The 18,770-nt window shown below is 45.2% G+C and overlaps 2 protein-coding genes across 3 annotated transcripts; both read right to left on the reverse strand.

Moving 5' to 3' along the window:
* Positions 1–4,497: 4,497 nt before the first annotated feature.
* Positions 4,498–11,819, reverse strand: LOC100829172. Of its 2 annotated transcripts, none has more exons than XM_010234264.3 (4): positions 11,744–11,819; positions 9,452–9,957; positions 5,306–6,030; positions 4,498–5,053 (listed from the first exon to the last, which is right to left on the reverse strand). In XM_010234264.3, exons 1-4 carry the CDS (start codon positions 11,805–11,807, stop codon positions 5,017–5,019), a joined length of 1,332 nt encoding a protein of 443 aa, XP_010232566.1. In that variant the 5' UTR covers positions 11,808–11,819; the 3' UTR covers positions 4,498–5,016. The 2 variants fall into 2 exon arrangements, with proteins under 2 accessions (XP_010232566.1, XP_024315723.1); XM_024459955.1 differs by having other exon boundaries at positions 5,283–6,030.
* A 1,849-nt stretch (positions 11,820–13,668) lies between these two features.
* On the reverse strand, positions 13,669–18,617 carry LOC100829470 (ethanolamine-phosphate cytidylyltransferase). The gene is made up of 10 exons (XM_014899869.2): positions 18,067–18,617; positions 16,617–17,021; positions 15,898–16,133; positions 15,576–15,712; positions 15,198–15,269; positions 15,018–15,085; positions 14,730–14,847; positions 14,527–14,586; positions 14,308–14,430; positions 13,669–14,196 (listed from the first exon to the last, which is right to left on the reverse strand). The coding sequence occupies exons 2-10, from the start codon at positions 16,985–16,987 to the stop codon at positions 14,125–14,127; spliced, it is 1,257 nt and encodes a 418-aa protein (XP_014755355.1). The 5' UTR covers positions 16,988–17,021; positions 18,067–18,617; the 3' UTR covers positions 13,669–14,124.
* Between the last annotated feature and the right edge of the window lie 153 nt (positions 18,618–18,770).

Here is an 18,770-nt window from a genome sequence, read left to right on the forward strand (position 1 = left end):
ATGCATGATTTGCATGGAATTCTTATGCGCCCCAGGATAATCAGCTCCAGATAGTTTTATCTTATCCAGTCAAAGCAATTTGAAAGCGAGACTAGCTAAGAAGCTTTTGTTGACAAGTTGATGTGAACTTTGCCTCCCCAGCTTTTCCCTTTCTATCCCCATTTCCAAGCTATCTCGCCCTTTCCCTGACTATTCCCACATGCTTAGGGGCCAAAAAGCGCATGACCTAGCTGGTAATTTCCCCCAAAGCAACCCCCCATGCATGCAGGGACGCCAACAACGGAATTCCAGCCAGCGGCACCCCTGGCCTTCCCTCTGCTTCAGATTTGTCCTGCTAGCAAAGGGAGTGAAACCAGCACCCGAATAACTAAAGTTGAGCTGTGGCATCTGGTCTACAGAACCTAGGAGGTTTGCTAGCGGTTTTGATTATGGAGCGCTAGGCACATGATAGGAGACCAGAGTTGTCGCCTTCTCGAGCTTAGGAAGGATAATTAATCGCGGGACCTCTTCTTTTGTTCGCTTTTGCTCCCCTTGCTTTGATCAGAATAGTCACCACGCATGTGTGTGATGTGCCTGCATAAAAATACAAGTGTATTTTCTTTGTTTTCTCAAAGACTTTCAGGCCCTTGTCTGATAGTAGGATTAACAAAACTGAATCGGGCACGCCGTTGCTAGCTTCTCGAAGAAAGAATAGAGAGGGCAACAGGAATGTGCAGCATTAATTAAGCTGGATTAACGTGGCAGGAAAACATTAAGCTAGGTGATCAGTTCAGGTTCAAGGATTACATTCCCCCAGGACAGATCTTGGTTCAGAGATACTATAGATGCAAACAGAACTCAAGGCAAACTCGAGATGAGATAATACACACCGTGTCGTCTTCGTTTTGTACTTGATCGCATCATTCTCCGTGAGATAGTGGCTCGGTCTCAAAAGCTCGCACGTTTACTTACTGAGTAGTACCGCTTTAACGAAAGAGTGCTTTACCCCACAGCCTCTGCTTCAGCACTGGCTTGTTTGTTTGCCTAGACTGATTTGATTTCATAAGAGATAATGGGGCGCTTTATCGTGTCACATCGGCTGTGCGCTGAACCAAAACGATGCCGCGACTGCCAACGGAAAACTAGACCTAAAACTCGTCTTTCGAACAGAAAGGCCAAGCGAGCAACAAGAAAGAAAGGGAGCAGAAACAGTGCGCCCCTTTGATCGGTAAGCTGCACCGTCGGGGTTTCTTTCGTCGCCGACCTGATGAGCTCCTCATGGCGACATTTTTTCTCAGCATCGACGCTTTTCCCCGCCGCGCCATTTTCTCCGCGGATGAGATCGACAGAATCACAGGGTTCTGCTGCAACCGCGATGCTGCCGCCGAGCCAAGAACGATGAAACATAGGCATAGGCAGTAAGAGAGAAGGCGAATGTGATGTGCAAACTAGCCCCCGGAAGTGCTACTGCGGGACCGATTGACGGAACGAGGTGAAAAGAAAAGAAAAGAAAAGCGCCCGCGGGGAAGGAGATGCTCATGATTGCACGTAACGTGCGAAAGGATCCGGCTTTCCCGATCCCCCGAGCAGAGCTCCGCTCAGACGAGACGATGGATCGACGGACGGACGGACGGATGGATTCTACTACCTTGCGCTGTAGATCGCCCACCGGCCGGCCGGCACCTCATCGCGCGTCGCATGAACCGACGTCCTGCAGCAAAGCGATAAAGGAAAGGAAAGGGCGGGGGGGGGGGGGGGGGGGGGGGAGAAGAAAAAGAGATCCCCGTTCTTGGTCCTGGCGAACGAGGCGCGCGCTTTACCAAAATTAGAGCTCGATCCATGGGGGAGCGATCGCATCTCGCCTGCAAAGCTCCCTCGTCGACGTTCACAGTTTATTTGTTTTTCTCTTGTGCTGGGCGGCTCGACGCCTGTTTCCCAGACGATGACGCGGATCCCCAGCGGGCATGCAGCGCGTGTATCCGAGGGGTGGGATCACAAAGGGAGATCGTGTCGTGTTTTTTTGCATATCCCAGGAGCAGCAGCCAGACGTGCTCTGCGCTTCTGCCTCTCTGCTTGGCGCGTTAACGTGGGCAGAAAAGGCAGGGATCAACAGAGGAAGGAGGAGCACAGCGGCGTATAGGGACGTGTCACGCGCGCCCTTCCCCGGCGGTGGTTTGGAGCCGAGTGCGTGCGTGTCTGCCTGTCTGTCCGTCTGTCCGTCGTGGGGAGGCCTGATGACGCTGCTGAAAACTGCTGGACGAAGGAAATTGCTGGAGGCTGTATGTATGTATGTACGTACGCTGTTCTGCTGCAGTCTGCACGTACTGCAGCGGGCAGTAGAGCAGGTAGGGCCATTGTATCCGTACTTCAGTACGTGCCAGGCCCTCGTAGCTCCCAACATTTTTTTTACTGCACTTGACTTTACTCTAGGTACAGTTTACACAGAGTGAAAATTGTTCGTTGTAAAAACTGTTGGTTCCTGTTGGCAGCCGGGAGGGGAATGGATTTGGCCACTGATGTCGAGAGATATAGGAAGCTTTGAGAATTGAGATGGTTTGCTTTTGCTTGAACTTCGATCTAGCGTTGCAGCACTACGGGGACCAAGACGGGGAAGAACCTTTGAACATCTCAAATCGGTAGCCAACCAAGTAGGGGGGGACGAATGGTTTTTACGTTCGAACGAACAGCTGTGTCTGCGTGTGTGCCTGCCTATATCTGACGCAGACATGCGATCTGTTCCATTCGACTTAAAGCCACGATAAAAATAGGAAGTAGTGTAGGGGATCCAAGGCCAACAAGCAAAGCAGCATTTAACGCCAAGGGCTTGGCATCCAATTTACTAGTGGTACCGGCCGGCCCACTAGTCTCATTCCTACTCATCATAGTCGGATTGACAACAATGGCTCGGAGGGGAGGAGCGTAGCATGCCTCGAAGCTCGCGAGGCGGGGCATGCAGATACAGCAGGGTGGGATGGCCCAGGAAGCAAAAAAAAAAAAAACACATTTTTTTCCCCCGTCACGAGGAAGGATTATTTGTAGCATTTGCATGGGAATCACCGGCAGGCTTCAAAGCCGCCAAAGAAAGCGCCGGAGAAAGCAAAGCAAAGCGAAATCGACAGCTTTAATCGGCCCCTCTTTTGCAGCCGTGGCGCCCAAAAAGCCTTCGTACGTGCGTAGCACGAGCTTGTGGGCAGTAGAGCGTAGCACGAGATTAGTCGTACGTTGGCAATGGCGCGACGGCCGGCATACGACCGAGGGGTGTTAGATTAGATAGATACACTCCTGGAGTAGTGAGGAGCATGTGGTTCCGATCGCGGCCGGGCTCGCATCCCGGAGCGCGCGCGCGCACCTAATCTCGCATGATGACGGCTCGGCATGATGATCGGAGACCGCTTTTACGTGGAAGCATGCGCGATCCTTTCCGAATTTGCTTGCCTGATCATTGCCGCCCGCTTGGATCCCGGGCGCCTTGTCCCTCTGTTAGCTGCAGAGTCGACTTGGCGACAGACAGTGGCGCCTTCAACGAAATCAGCAGAGCATGACCAGCATTTGGCATGCTCAATGTTCAGAGGTTTTTCCGGAATTCAGAGAACAAACACCACCATTTAGCAGTAGAGAATTCGGAGTTTGTCAGGAGATGTGATCTCGGATTCTCGGATGGAACGTACACCAGACATGGTCAGATTGCATCGCATTGTGTGGTCGTGTTTTAGCCCAGGATCCCCCGTTTCGAAAGAAAAAAAATGTTTCAGGCCAGGATACTCCTGGCTCGTTCTTAAAAGATTACATCCGCAATGTGTTTCGCCAGTGGTATGTAGATTTTTTTTTTTGCGGGGAATAATGTGTAGCTAGTCATTTGGCACATTTTACAAGATTCTTTTTTGGACGAAAGTTTCACAAGATTCCGCTAAATCAAATGCCTACGGCAATGATGCTTCAATATGTCGTGCACTTCACAAAGCGATCTTAGTTTTCATTACCCGTTTGGCGCCTGCTTTGACTGATATAAGCATCATCGCCCCCATCTGCTCGAGTCTCCAAGTGCGTCAGAAACTCATCTCAGGCATTAGCTTGCATGTTTTCACAATGTTTCAAATTAAATCAGCAGCCTGCAAGCCATGCTTTAATCTACGAATCGCTCTTTAGACAATGATACAACCTTTCCATCATTGTCATGTTACTTTAGCATCAATGTCCTCTCGATCCTCCCAGTCAAGGTCAAACCAACTTACATGGAATTATTTCATTGAGGGTCTAAACATCGTTTACGCTCTTAGAAGTTCAGTATTTTTTTTCCCACTGCCGAGAGCTGACCATTTTACACTCATAAGGCAAAATAGAAATAACCAAATTAATCTTTATTATTATAAGCCTCTAGGCTACCCAGTAAATACCATACAACTTGAACGATGAGTTACTAGAACTACAATTAGGTGTGCCAATTGCGGCTGAAATCTTTGATATGAGCCGTATTTGATGTTGGTCTGAGCATGGGATCATATAATTTGAACATAAAAATACGACTAACTTCCCGATTTTAACAACCTTGCTCAACAATATGGAGTAAGTTCTTCGATAAAAGGGGTAGTTGCAGAATAATGTTGTATCCTGCTACTCCGATCAGAACTTGGAAGTAGGAAGCTTTCTAAAGCACCAAATGATATTTCTCAAACCGAACATATATCTAAACACAAGAAGCAGTTCTATCGAAACTGGGGGAACAAAACCACAGTTGCCAAAGTTATAGAAAAAAAACCACCGACTGTTCTCTACCACTTTAAATCCCCTTTTCATTTTTCCTGTACAACTGGTTCGGGTTGCCTTGAGACAAGCATTGAGAATGATCTGCAATTTAATAAGTTATTGCGCAGGATGGCTGACTCAACCTATGTGAACCAATCCCTTTACCCAAATATCTGCAAAAATCAGACTTATGATCCCAGCGAGCACTGAAGGTCACTTGAGGTCATGAGTGTCTCAGCATACACCAAAACAGGCGCACATGCTGAAAAGCATGCCAGGTAACTGTCAGCAGGTTCATGAAACCCTCTTCACATCTTGGACATCCTGGTTCCTGAAGTAAAATGCAATCCTTAGCAAAAATCAACATCATTGTTACAGCTGAGAGTATATATATGTTCAACGGGAGTTGTTTAGCCTACTTTTGCAGGAATTAGTAATATGCAGAGCAAACATAAGTGCATCCCAAAAAACACGACGTTAAAATGTATGCCCATGATGATAATGAGAAAAGGGCGAAGCAAAGTATTAGAGGTTCTTACACAAACATTAGAGATTCTTACTCATAGGAAATGCAGATCAGTACCTCTGGGAAGTATTGGAACCATCAGATTGATCTTCGTCCTCCTCATCTTCTGCTTCATCTTCATCACTATCAATCTCTAAAAGACTCAATCTGCACTGGCTCAACACTCTTCTCATGAGGAAAACATTCAGGTAGTACTGCACCAAGTCCATTCTGGTCTTCGAGGCAAAATGTTTCAACGCTACCCCCCAAAAAGTTTTACTGTCAAGCACAGGGACTAACCGCTCAAGTGCATTAAACTTTAGTTGCTCCTCAGAACTCCACATCTTAGAAACCTCCTCGCCCATTGAATCAAATCGCCATTCCGTGAAAGCTTGACCAATTTCAAACCGAAGCTGATCCCTAGCTTCATTTATGTGATGTTGTCTGCAAAAGAAGGATCCTGGATATGGGCAACTACATGATACCGGCCTTCCCTGACCAGCTACCACCTTATCTGTTTGTAAGGGTATGCCTTCAGGCGGCCAAGTTCTGGTTCCTAGCATCTTTGAAATGTTAGGATCATTCCTGTAACGAGAAAGCTCTACCTCTGAGCGCGGTCCTGTCCAGTTAGGTAGCTCTGCCTGAAAGTGGTCGCCTACTCCAATCTTTTTCCTTTGCGTGAGAAGCACTGATGTCATGAGTATCATTCTCTTAGCTAGCCTCTCGGATTTCCTTGTTGGTGCATTCACTGACCCTTTCCTTGGTCTTTCTGAGTGGTTATTGTGAGTTCTGTACTTCCTTTTCTGAAAGATAAGAAATGCAAGTGACAAAAATAGTAAGAAGGAAGAAACTGCTTCACAAACCAGTGGAAAACAGAAATCGGAATAGAAGGAAAGTGAACAAAAATGCAATAAGAAATTATCAATAAAAGGAAGCAATCAAACATTGACAGCTTATCAGACGGGGCCGCGGCGGGAGGGGGGGATTCCATAGAACTAAACAATGAAGATATTTTGAGTATTAAGCCCTGCTTGGAAGCCTGTTTTCAGACCCAATACCGGGGTAAAATACGGAGCCAGAAAAAAATTCGGTCCGGCCCAAATATGCGCTTGGCTGGGCGTTTCCGTTTCCTTTTACACCCGGTTTAGACCCGTTAAGCCTGGAAAATGTTACAGGTCTCGAGAGGTCCAGAAAAAGATCGTAAGAAGCGAGGAATGGAAGGGAGAAAGCGAGAGCGCGGCCACCACGCCATCGGCGACGGGATTCACCCCGGACGTCTGTCCCCGAGCTCCTGTCGCGCGTCCCTGACTCACCGCTGCCCCCACCCCCAGCATCGCCGCATGCTCAGGATCCAAGCCGCCGCCGCCGTCGGGTTCGCAAGATCCAAGCCGCCACCGCCGCATCCTCAGGATCCGAGCCACCGACGTATTGCCGGGATGCAAGCCATCCCCGTCCCTGGGATCGAAGTGTCGCCGCTGTCCTCGATCTCAAGCAGCAATTCTGGAGGCGCTGGCATGGAGCTTGGTCTGCAGCAGCAGCGTGTGCCGATGACCTAGGGAGAGCAATTGTGAACTTTGTGCCGGCATCGACAGCATCATCGCTGGCCAGAAGCCCAGATGTGCGTGAAAGGACAAACAAGTTGAAGCTGTGCATGGAACGCTAATCCAAACAGCAAATTACAGGGGAAAATAGATACAAGGCTAATAATTGTGCATAACAATTTTAGATTCATAATTGAATCCGGCTGTATATTTTTCTGAAGTTTCCAAGCATGGCCTAAGAGGTAAAATTTGTCAGTCCAATGACCTGGTATCCTGACCCGTCGATCGATTGACGTATCAATCGATCTCCCTCTGTCATACTAATATCTATCGTGATTGGAACTTGTTCTTCCAATATTAGTATGTACATACTAATATTTCATCACTTAGTATGTTTTTGTTTGAATGAGAAAATTGAACATAGTTTTCACAGAGCATCATCCTTTCCCAGATATAATAAATAGTAAGATCGTGATTCAAGTGTATCCAAATTCTCTTCTTTGCGGTAAGAACAAGTTCCAACTTCCAGTAAACTGCTTAGAAACACGGACTACTGGGTACTGCTATTGTTCGGGCATTTCTGATTATACAAATCCACGTCCGTTAATTCGGGACGGAGGGAGTACTTTTTTGATGGAAAACTGTTGGGTAGGCCCCTGGCAGTATATAGTTTTATTAATATATAAGAAAGGTATGTAAAAAGACAGGGATTGTACAGCCCAGGGTTTACACAAATATATTACGGGTGAACAAAGAGAAATAAATGCTAAAGAGTCTAGCCCACGGAAGAGAAGAGCTTAGGGTCCTCCTTGAACATTTCTGATTGGTTATAAGAGAAAATACTTGAAAAACTTCATTGCCCATGTATCAACCTTACCTTCCGAAAATCCTTTCTCTCAGTCATATAAACTACAAGATACAGATTATTATTTCTCTAGAGCTCAGTAAACAACATCATAGTTCTCTAAATTTAAATATATTTTACTCGGAAACTGCCTATAATTACCTGCCATTCTTCAGCGTCACCACACACCTATTACCTACCATTCTTAGTGCCACAAGGCCATGTAGGTTTTCTAGCTGTAACAACCATCGTTGCTTCTCCTGAAAGTTGTACTTTCTCCAAGCCATCTCTAACTCACAATAACTCTGTAGGACACATCTCTGTCAGCTTCATGCCAAAGCTGGACAGAATAATAACATGATTCTCCCAAAATGCGCTTTGACAGGTTTTACATGGAGAAAATCATGAGCGTTGGATATGAAACAAGACACAATTCTAAGCTTCCAATATGATAATCCAGGACACCTGATTAATTTTAATTAAAATATCAAGTAAAAAATGTTGAAAATGAAGAGAATACAACTCAAAAGAAATACTAGTCCAGAGTCTAGATATATATTTTCATTTGTATAAAAGACGCCTTCTTTTAAATAATTTTACATCAGTATTAAAATTAGGGTCTAATCAAGTCATACAAAGGTGGTTCAGGATGGACACTGAACACCCATTTCAGAAGGTTCCCCTTCTGTCATGTAATCTATCAACTGAGTAAAATCCTATTGTCATTTGTAAATCCCTCGGTAAGCACCACTTACTAGTTACTATAAAGCCTCACATGTCACATGTATCCTCACTAGAAACTCTTCAAATTTTAATTTGCCAAGTTAGATTTTATCCTAGCATAACCATTGATAGGTTTGGTGTTAAACAAATTAATACATGCAACTGTGACAAATGACTTTGAATTGCTCGTGCTGAGTAAATGGAACTCGAGACATGGAGTTGTCAGCTAAAAACAGATTTTACCAAAATATTACTCCAGCAGCAGAAAAGCATAGGTTCATAGCCAAGACGCAAGACTTAAGGAACGACCTAAAAGAAACATCATGCCCTTCTCTCACTCCAAGTTGCTACAGTTATTCTTGTTGTCAATTCCCACATTCTCCTTCTGGAGGAGGATTAATCTAAATATCCATGGGGGCTAACGGTCATGGGGTATAATAGGAAGGATGGGAAAAGAAGTACATAAAACTTAAAACAACCTACATTTCTGGACAAAAAAAGATGACTAAACGACCTAACACATTAGTACTATTATCTAATGGAGCAATCATGAATGCAGGCAAGTAGTTAAATGCCACTGTCGCATTGCCATGCTCACTGTGCCTTAATTCCACCATATGCAGCTCTTATTAGCTTCGCTGACTTACAAATATCCTGCTAAGAGCCTGAGATATTGACACAAGTAGGTTGGACTTCCCCAATCAGAATCTTCTATTGTTTTCGAAAGGTACAACAGTTCACTTTCTACCAGGCCGCACCTGAGATTCTCTTCGCTTGATCTGGGATAGCCGTCAACTGCCATTCCTTTTTCCTGTGCATATGCAAATGCACTCCTAGAAAACCAAGCCCAGTGATATGGTACGAAGTCGAACTTTGAGAAAAAATTTGAACTAGCAAGTCAATTAAGCAGGATAAGCAGGATTCCGCTTGCATCCCTAGTTTCGACAGATAGTGACAAAATCCTAGATGCAGCACATGTCCCGTATATAAGAAACAGCCGCAGAACACAGTCAGATAATAGTAAGAAACAGTCCACCACATCCATAGCTACATCCACAAATTAGCAACAGATCGCGATTACACTAGGCTTTGCGACTTGGTCCAGAACGAACTCACCTTGGAGAAGCTGGGGAGCTCCGCTGCGTCCGTCACGTCCTCCATCCTGAGGTAGCGCGCGCGCCGCAAGGCCAGCATCTGCCGCTTCATCGCCTTGCCCCCCGGCCGCGCCGCACAGGGATCCACGGCGACATCTTGTGCCCACCGCACCAATCCCTCGAAATCTCCAGGAACCCCGCCACTGCGGCCTCCAGCGCCGCGCTGCAGGATCTCCCCGACGAGAGCTTCGAACAGCCGCCGTGGCTCGCCGGGGCCATCCGCCTGCGCCTGCGGCGAGGCGGCAACGCCCGAGGAGGAGGAAGAGGAAGCCGACTTGGAGGTGGTGGGCGCGTGCCGTGGCGGGTCACTGCAGTGGCCGTTTAGGGGGAAAGGGCCATCGAGGAGCTGCTTCTGGTACATCCCGACCATCGGAGCACGGTCGCCACCGCCGCCGGTTACAGTGGCAGCCACGCGGCTGGCCGTGGCGGGCTCGCCGCTCGCCCGCTGCTTGCTGCTCCCGCCTGCGCCTGCGAGGACGGAGAATTGGAGATTCCGGTTTATTATTAGCTGTATAATTTTGAAAAAGAAAAAGAAAATTGGGATGGAACCGTGGAATGTTCTAGGTTAGGGCCATAGCCTCATAGGTAGTGGAGCGGTGTTGCGAACTTGCGATTCGTGGGGGCGTGGGTGGCCCAGGGAAAGTTTTCCCCCCATGTACACTCGTTATTATTGTGTCAATTTTTTAGGATAATATAAAAGGAGAAGTATTTGATAAGAGTATTTTTTTTATGCAGCAAATCTGAAGCTTATAGGAAACAGCTTTTACTTGGATTTCCTCTTTCTTTCTTGTTTTGATTTGAACAAACTTAGATTCGGCGAAGAAAAATGCATGACCAAGTCAGCAAACCGCAGAGAAATTAGTGTAGTATCGACCAGGACCGCATGCTCGCCATCACAGCTTGAGTAGATTGCTGCGCTTATTTGCTCCAAAACAAAAAAGATAGGACGCTTTTATTTGTGTGCAAGCAACAACTCACACATGGACTGTTCCCATCGATACTTAACTGGCACTCTTTTAACAATCGCGTGAGATTGCTAATGCGTCAAAGTTTCTTCAACGTAATTATATTTGTTTTGTCTCCTAAACCAAGGTTACTTAAAGGTTACTCCTTGGTTAGTCTTAGGCGGATCACAACATGTTCCCAAGATTCTAGGCTTTCAAAAACTGGCGCAAGGCTTGTTCTGAATTACAGTCTTTCTTACGGAGAAATAAAATTAAACTAGATCAAAGCACAAACTACTGGTACGGAACAATCATAAGACGCTTACACAGGAGTTTATAGAAGAAGAAAAAGTGGCACATGACTCAATAGCAAGCAGCAACGTTAGCCTCTTGCCCAGGCTTAAGGAGTGTTTGGTTCTTGCCCATCCATATCATGTCAATTTTTGCTGACCACTGACTAGCCAAATATTTGATCTAGAATTTGTTGGCCTATGGTTTGTCAAAAAATGAAAAGGGATTTCCTTTGTTCCTGGTACCTACAGCCAATGCGAACGCCCAACAACATCAAAGCCTGGTCCATTAACATGAGACCGAAATAAGACCTAGTAATCCTCATCATAGGACCCAGGAACAGGACAACAACTGTAAACATCCAGAACGAGCATGGCCGAAATTCCAGAATACGGAGTACTCCGTATGACGAAACAACTAGATCTGCTGGTGTTGATGAGTGCCAACTGCTGACAAGACAGGCGGTTCCAACCGGCAGCAAAAGACACGACGAATTGGCAGATTTACCAGTTACCACTAACCTAGGCAGTCAAATTTTGCTTGTCGGTTTAGGGGGCGAGGCAAGCCTAGGACAATTAGCACTAATCGATCAGGAATCCTGAGAAAGTAGCCGCAGATTCGCAGAATTAAACGAACTAAAATCTCCATTAGCACAATGAAAACAAGGGATCGAGGGACACTAGCCGCTCAGCGATTCACGAATTTCCCGTCAGATCTAGCGCCGCCACAGGACGATTCGAAAACCTTTGGTTGCAATCGTGCTAAAATCAGATCGGCTGGTGCTTACAACACCAAAACAGCACCGCCGTTCACGCACTTCGGGGTTCCGCTTGCTTTTTCTAGGAATTGAGGCCGTTGCTAGGTTTTCCTAGCATGATAATATCCCCCAACAATTCCACAGCGGGAGAGCGCAAGAACACAGGACGGGGGAGGATGGTTGAGCGTTCGAGTTTACGGGAGTCAGCGCGACGACAACGACGACGAGAAGAAAGGAATAAAGCAAGGGAGGAAGCACTCACGGTTGCAGGCGGTGGCCACCCTGTCACGGTCTCGCGGATCGGGCAAAGCTGCCCTGCCCATCATACCCGCGGCTCCGGTCCGGCACCAACCAGATCTCTACGCTAGTCGCGCACGACTGGACCTCGTTGAGCGATCGATGCTGAGAGATTTGGGACCCAGGCGGCAGGAGGCCATCTATGGGTCCGCTCCGAGGTGCTTTATTTATTCGTGGCGTGGCGTGATACTTTTGGTGGTTGTTTGGTACAGAAAAAATTACCCAAATGTCCTTGCTAATATGTAGGGTCTCTTTGAACTGCAGGATTGGCAACTACGGAGTAGAAAAAAAGAGAGGATCACCATACTTTGAATTTTAATTCCAGTAGACACTGTTTTGCAACTGAACTTGGTTCCATTTTCTACGTCCAACCCGTTGACTTTACGGAAAACTAGCAACAAGATGTCACAACTTCTTGAATTGTAAGAGAAAACCAAAACATTATATTGTGCGTAGGTTCATCCAAAACCAATATACATGTTAATAGCTATGTAAGAGTTCAGGGCATTAGCTCCGTTTGCAGATTTCGGCCTTTTTTATTCGTATGATCCAAAACGCATCGATAGAGAAAACATGAAATTATGGGGACCCCCTCCCCCTCAATAAAAAAGAATGACATTGCAACTTGATCGGAAGGATGTTTGATTGTGCAAAGGAAAAACACATGAATTTTTCCAGGAAATGGGAGTAGATGCGATTTTTCCTGTGAAATCTAGTGCAAATAAATCATAAGAAAATTCTTAAGGTTTTCAATTCTATGAACTAAACAATCCACATAGGGGAATTCTTAAAGATTTGAATCCCTCACATATCCTCTGGAAGTTTTTTCAATTAAAGAGGCCCTTGGAACCATTATATCGGAAGGTACACTATTTTGGATTATTTTTTTCTTCACTAAGTGGAACTCCAAAGATATTAGAAATCGCGCACTCATTTTTTTCCACATCACAGCAAAGGAATGTGGATTTTCTTTTCAATGTATATACGTGCCACGGCAAGGACCGGAAATTAATTTTCAATGCAAGGTCCAAAGTTGTCCTTTTAGCAGCAGGAATTAATCACATGTGCGTATTCACGCTCCATAAATAGATTTCATTGAGAAAGGGGATGATGAGGGTGGGTGGGGGGGGGGAGGGGGCACTCTTATCGGGGTGCTTGACTTGGAGCGTTTTGGAAACGTCCTTAAACACCATCGGTCATGTCTGAAATTTGCCTTGACACCTTTTTCGATTGCGGTATCTGTCGCTACCCTGGAAAGACCCGTCTAAATCCGCTTTTGGGCGGTCTGGTCCACTGCAACCAAGGCCTGTATCTTTCCAGGGCAGCGACAAATACCGCAATCGAAAAAGATGTCAAGGCAAGTTTCCGGTATGACCTATGTCCAAGAGCCGGCGTCCAAGGATGTGACTTCCTCAGATTTTGCCATTGACAAGCGAAGATGAGTTTGAGAATAACAATTCGGTGCGCTCCCTTGGCCACATTACCACCCCCATTAGATCTGTAAATATGTTAGTCCTTCAGGTTTTAATCTAGGACATTTACCTTGACCCCGCTTCTCATGATTCCATATCTTGTTTTTTTTTTTTGCACTATCTCTGTGTAACCTTTTTCTATTTTCCTATCTTAATGAAAGTTGCAGAACGCCTGCCTTTTCAGTAAAAAGAAACAATTCCATTCACTAATACTGTACAAAGGAGCTAATCTTGGGATATCTTTTGCTTACACCATGGAGCTAATCTAGTAAGTAGGCTTGGGAAGTTCAATTAGTAATAAGTTTTTTCTGTTTAGCAGGTAACCATACTAAAATATGTAAGCGAGGAACAAATAAATTTCCACTGCAGCCAAACAAACTGATACTCCAGTCAGAAAGCTGAGCATAACCTTATCAGGTCAGGGAAAAAATGCAGTATATACTGACCTTATCAGGTCAGAAAAGCTGAGCATAACCTCACTAGTTCCTTTGTCTGAGCAGCAGTATATACTTCGAGTATACCTTGGTACAATTAGGTAGCGTGCAACTCTAGTTACTTCACAAACTCTCAAGTAATAAGATACAAGTATACAACAATGGTCCGCTGAAGGTGTTCAGCCATGAATATTTCCCCTCCAGGGATGACAAAGTAAAAAAAAAAGAATCATGTATGTGAATTCTGTCTGTTAAGTGGACATTCCAGCCGAAAAAGGGGCAGCAGCAGAAGAATGTGACAGTATTTTAATTTAATTCCTTGAGCTGATTCCCTCTGCCGAATGGCCACCAAATTATCACTGACTACTTTCTACAGCTGAGTAAGTGTTGGAATTTCTGTTGTAGGACAACTTCAAGTACACGGAGGCCCTTTTGCAGCATCAGTCTCCAAAGACAAATTTCTTTTGTGTGTAGTACTTGTCTTCACTTGCCTTCTTTTTCAAGTTCCTTTTCTGTTCAGAAACCCCAAGAATAATGTTTAGTACAGATAAATTGGGTTTAAACAAACTTAAATAGAAAAGGGAATGTGTATTTATCAGCAAGTACACTGTGGCAGTGTGTACCTTGTAGGCTTCGTGGTTATCAATTATTCTTGTTGCAACTGAAACTGATGTTATAGCTTTTGGGCTTGTGATTATCTGGAAAATACCCATGCTCTTTGGAAGGGCGTAGGGATCAACTTCATCCTGCAGCATACGTTCATCAAGTTCCAAGTTCAATTTCTACAACTAATTTATGTAAGTTCGCCATCAGGATACATTAGATTGTAATAAAGTACTTACCACAGAACTACCCTCCGCTACCGTCCCATGCACAACCAATGAAATGTTGAACGTGGTGATCTGTGTCATGTGAGAAAAGAAGAAGTGTGAGGGTCTGCTAAAAACAAATAACCTCTGCAACATATACAATTCAATCATTCTTGAACTTATCCACTCAAGTACAAGAAATAAATTGAATTAATTCATAGAAATTCATAACATACCATATCCCTTGAAACCTCCCGTGGTGAGCCTATTATAACTTCGTCAACGTAGCGACAAGCAAGCACACTAAGAGTACGCTCATGGAGGTGCATGATAGGACAACAGCCTCGTCTTTCCCTGGACAACTGATTCTCATAAGCATCCAACCTTATACAGGATGAGCTACATGTCTTTTTTGCAGTAACACGCATAACAAAAATTGGTCTGCTATATTTACCTATATACATACATAGATATTTTATGTAAATTTTTCTTGATAGTCTTAACTAAAGATATTAAATAAGCACCTGATGACCTGGTCATCATGAACACCCACAAGAAGGAAGTCACCAAGTTGCCTAGCACTTCTGAGGATCTGCATTAGATAATAACATAAAATTTGTTTAAGGGCAACATGTCAACCACACCAAAGACCAAACTTTGCGAGTTAACGAGAAAATTATTTGCATGAGAAGCACAAAAGGTACCTCAACATGGCCAGCATGGAAAAGGTCAAAGGCACCATCTATATAAACAACACGAGCACCTGGCGAAGGAGCCTGAACGCACATGAGCATATTTTTCAATAAACGGAAGGGCGTGGACATAGAAGCATGTTAAAATGAATTGTGAATGTTCTTTTGTCAAGGGTAGCATTAAGATCATGACTGAAATGGAGGCATTAGGAGCCTTAGTGAGTTCTGTTGCAGCCAGTTCGAGTTCGGTCAGTAGACAGTATTTTTACATTTGTTAACTGGCCTTTTTTTTCTTCTAGAAGTGCCCTAGAAGGCTGATCAAATAAAGACAGTAAGAAGCATTAACCCTGTGACAACAACCGCATAGGGAGTTTCTGTAAATTCTCATACCTGCCCATTTGAAAACTGCATTATCCGCCGGGAGGTTGGAAGAAAATTGGATAGCTGAGTTTTCATCTGATCACATGATTCGACCACAGCATTCTCACTACGACTCTCGTTATGCTTGAACGTTAGCAATATTCTCCCTGCATGGAAAGAACTTGTTCCCATGTAAGATTGCAACGGAAACATTATCTAGGATGAGCATGAAAAACTTCTTTGAAGCAATGCACAATATGCTCTGATACAAGATTGTAAATAATATGCACCCAAAAAAAAAATCTAAGCCCCCCAAAATAGTGGTGTTTTGTAGTTTATATGGCCATCTTACCAACTATATCGGTGCTTGAGACACCTTCAGTACGCCTGATTTGCTTGTATCGTCCAGCCTTCTTTGCTAACGCATAAGCATCCGTTCCATCAGGTAGAAGACAAGGATCGTCTCCATGTATAATGTAATCAATGTTGTATTTACTGAAGAGGGTATTCATAAACTCCTCTGTAATCTCATAAGGTGCATCAGGAATGACTTCATCCACCCACTTCAATCCACTAACAAGCGTCAACCTAGAGTGTTAAAACATACACATGCACAGAATAGTAAGTTTGAATGCAAGACTAAGAGCCTGTACTCTTATCATAACTTAGTATAATTTACAGTTGTTGCAAAAATAGACCTCGATATTTTTATATTCTGCAAGGACCAAAAATTCCAAAATTGATCCTTTGTGGCAGTGGTAAAAGTAATATAACTTCATCGATGATATAGTTGAGCGTACACAGAATTCAGCAGATTTTGTACTATGCATGAGAAGATTAGTAGAAAATCCTAGCTCTTGCAGTTAATTTGCAAGAGATCAAGTAATTAATGAAATCAAGGAAGTCCAGATATTCATATAAACTACAGATAATATTGCATACTCGTAATTGGTTCAACAAGCTTTGCAGTTAAATTTGCAATCCTACTGCTACTGTCGTCAACCCGCTTTTTTTTAACAGAACAATATATTTCAGAGGACAAGAAAATTAGCGTCTGTAGTACAGTAGTACCTCTCTTCCATCGAAAGCACAGGCGGACCCTTATTTGCCACAATCTCCTCATCACTGACAACTCCCACTACCAGTTGATCACCCAACAACTTGGCCTGTCGCAATGCGTTTGCGTGTCCGTAGTGCATGAGGTCAAAACATCCATCCATGTACACTCTCACAGGCCTTTGTCTTTCCTTCTTCTTGGGAAGTTGTCCTAAATATGGCCAAAAGTATGGAGCAAAAGGAGCACCAAATCCACCAAAATAACCCGTAGATAACCAAAGAATTGCAACAGTGACCATAACTCCTCCAATTCCAAAAAACTGGGAATAATATCCACCATTCCAGAGCCCCTGGTCGTTCTCAAATGCTAGCACACCCATCATCATTTTGAGGCGTAGATGAACTATCCTGGTATTGCTTCTGAAAAAATAAAGGTGAATGGCCAATATGAGATTTCAAAGGGCACCATAAAAGGAAATGGAAAAAATTCTCATTGTCCAAAACTTTTGCAGCCCAATTTCTTTAATATGTTTAGAACAAGAAAGTGATTCAAAAGTAAGATACTAACCACCACATAATGTGCCTTTTCAATAAAATTATTATGAAAGGTTAAATAGATGTTAGACGTATAACCAGAAATAATTGTATTTGCTCAACGTGCTTAGCAACGAATTCATGTTGACCAAATCCTAACCACCACATAATTTGGAAAGCTACAGCTCAAGCCAAAAAAATTGCTGGATAACTGAGAACAGACTTGTATTATGTTCGTAACAAATTACATAGTAACTAGTGGAGCTCAAGACTCCATTAGATATTGTTCTGTGTAGTAACTTTTTTTCCGAAAGGAAATAGTTTTCATTTACTTCGAGTTCTCAACAGCTCTGATAAAATAGGTCCAGAACACAGGAACATGCTCGTCGACATCATTAGTCGTGCAGCAAATCGAAGTGACGGGTCATCTAAATATGCACGGATGGAAAAACCGGCAGGAATGGACTGTAATCTTCAACTCACTAAACCTGGAATTCTCACCAAAATCAAGCAAGGAATAATCTGATTCCCGTTGCAAACGACCTAGCTCAAACTGTGCATTGCACTCAATCATGCATAACTATGCAGAATCTAAAGGCCCGTAAGGTCAACAGCCACAGGAAGAAGAAACAGAATCGCAAGAGGTGGGAGAAAGCGAAGGGCATCAGTTCAAAATGCCCCACCAGTGAAATGCTAATCCCAACGCCGCAAACAACAGAGATAATCAAATGGCGCCGTGCATGCATGCTTCCACCCGCCACGGGTCCGTGTCGAAATGCGACATGGATTGATCGCTAAGCTACCAACAGATACTAAACCGAAAGAGGGGTAGGAAAAGAAACAAGCAAACACCTAGAAGCAATTTTTCGCGATTTTGTTTCCCTTGAACAAACAAGCCGCAAGGTGATTCACAGACAGAAAAGGCGCGCACCAGAACAAGGGGGCAGGCGGGGTAGTAGTGGGGGGGGGGGGGGGGGCGACGTCCGAGATTGGGCGAGCGGCGGCGAGATTTTGGAGGGGATCTCCGCCGGCGGCGGGGCGTGGATCTCGCGGGAAACCCCGTCCTCTGTTTGGCGCTGGAGCGGCGGGGGAGGGGAGGGGAGGGAGATCTGCGTGCGCGCGGCGCGATGTGGAGCAGAATCTCCCCCTCCTAGGTGGTGTCTCGCTTGTCTCCGTCTCGTTTTAGACGAAGCCGGAGACGAGACGAGAGAACCCCTTCCTCCGTCTCTCGCAAATTGGCGTGTGGTGCTGTGGGTTCCTCCCCTCCACCAACTGATCCTCCGTGGGCCCCGCCCGGCGCTTTCTCGCGAATACCGCGTCTGGGTCTGGGCACGTCGCGGTCGACCAGTGTACTACTGTGTAGCGCCGCCTCTCGCAGCCTAGCAGGTCCTCCCGTCGAGGCCGCCGGGCTCCGTTGGCCACCGGGGCTGAACGGGTGGGCTCGAGAGGGGCGTGGGAACGGGAGAACAGATCGGGAGAGGAGCTCTGAGGTCGCGACGGACGGGGGCGTTGCGAACGAAAGGGTTACGGTGCACGTGCGTGCGAGAGAGTGCGCCGGTGCGGGGGGGGGGGGGGGGGGGGCTGGGATTCTGGATGGCTGTCCTGCTGTTTTCCCAGGGTGAAACGCGAGCCACC

The sequence above is a fragment of the Brachypodium distachyon genome, chromosome 2 (genome assembly GCF_000005505.3).
Source record: "Brachypodium distachyon strain Bd21 chromosome 2, Brachypodium_distachyon_v3.0, whole genome shotgun sequence".
In the NCBI taxonomy this organism is placed as follows: domain Eukaryota; kingdom Viridiplantae; phylum Streptophyta; class Magnoliopsida; order Poales; family Poaceae; genus Brachypodium; species Brachypodium distachyon.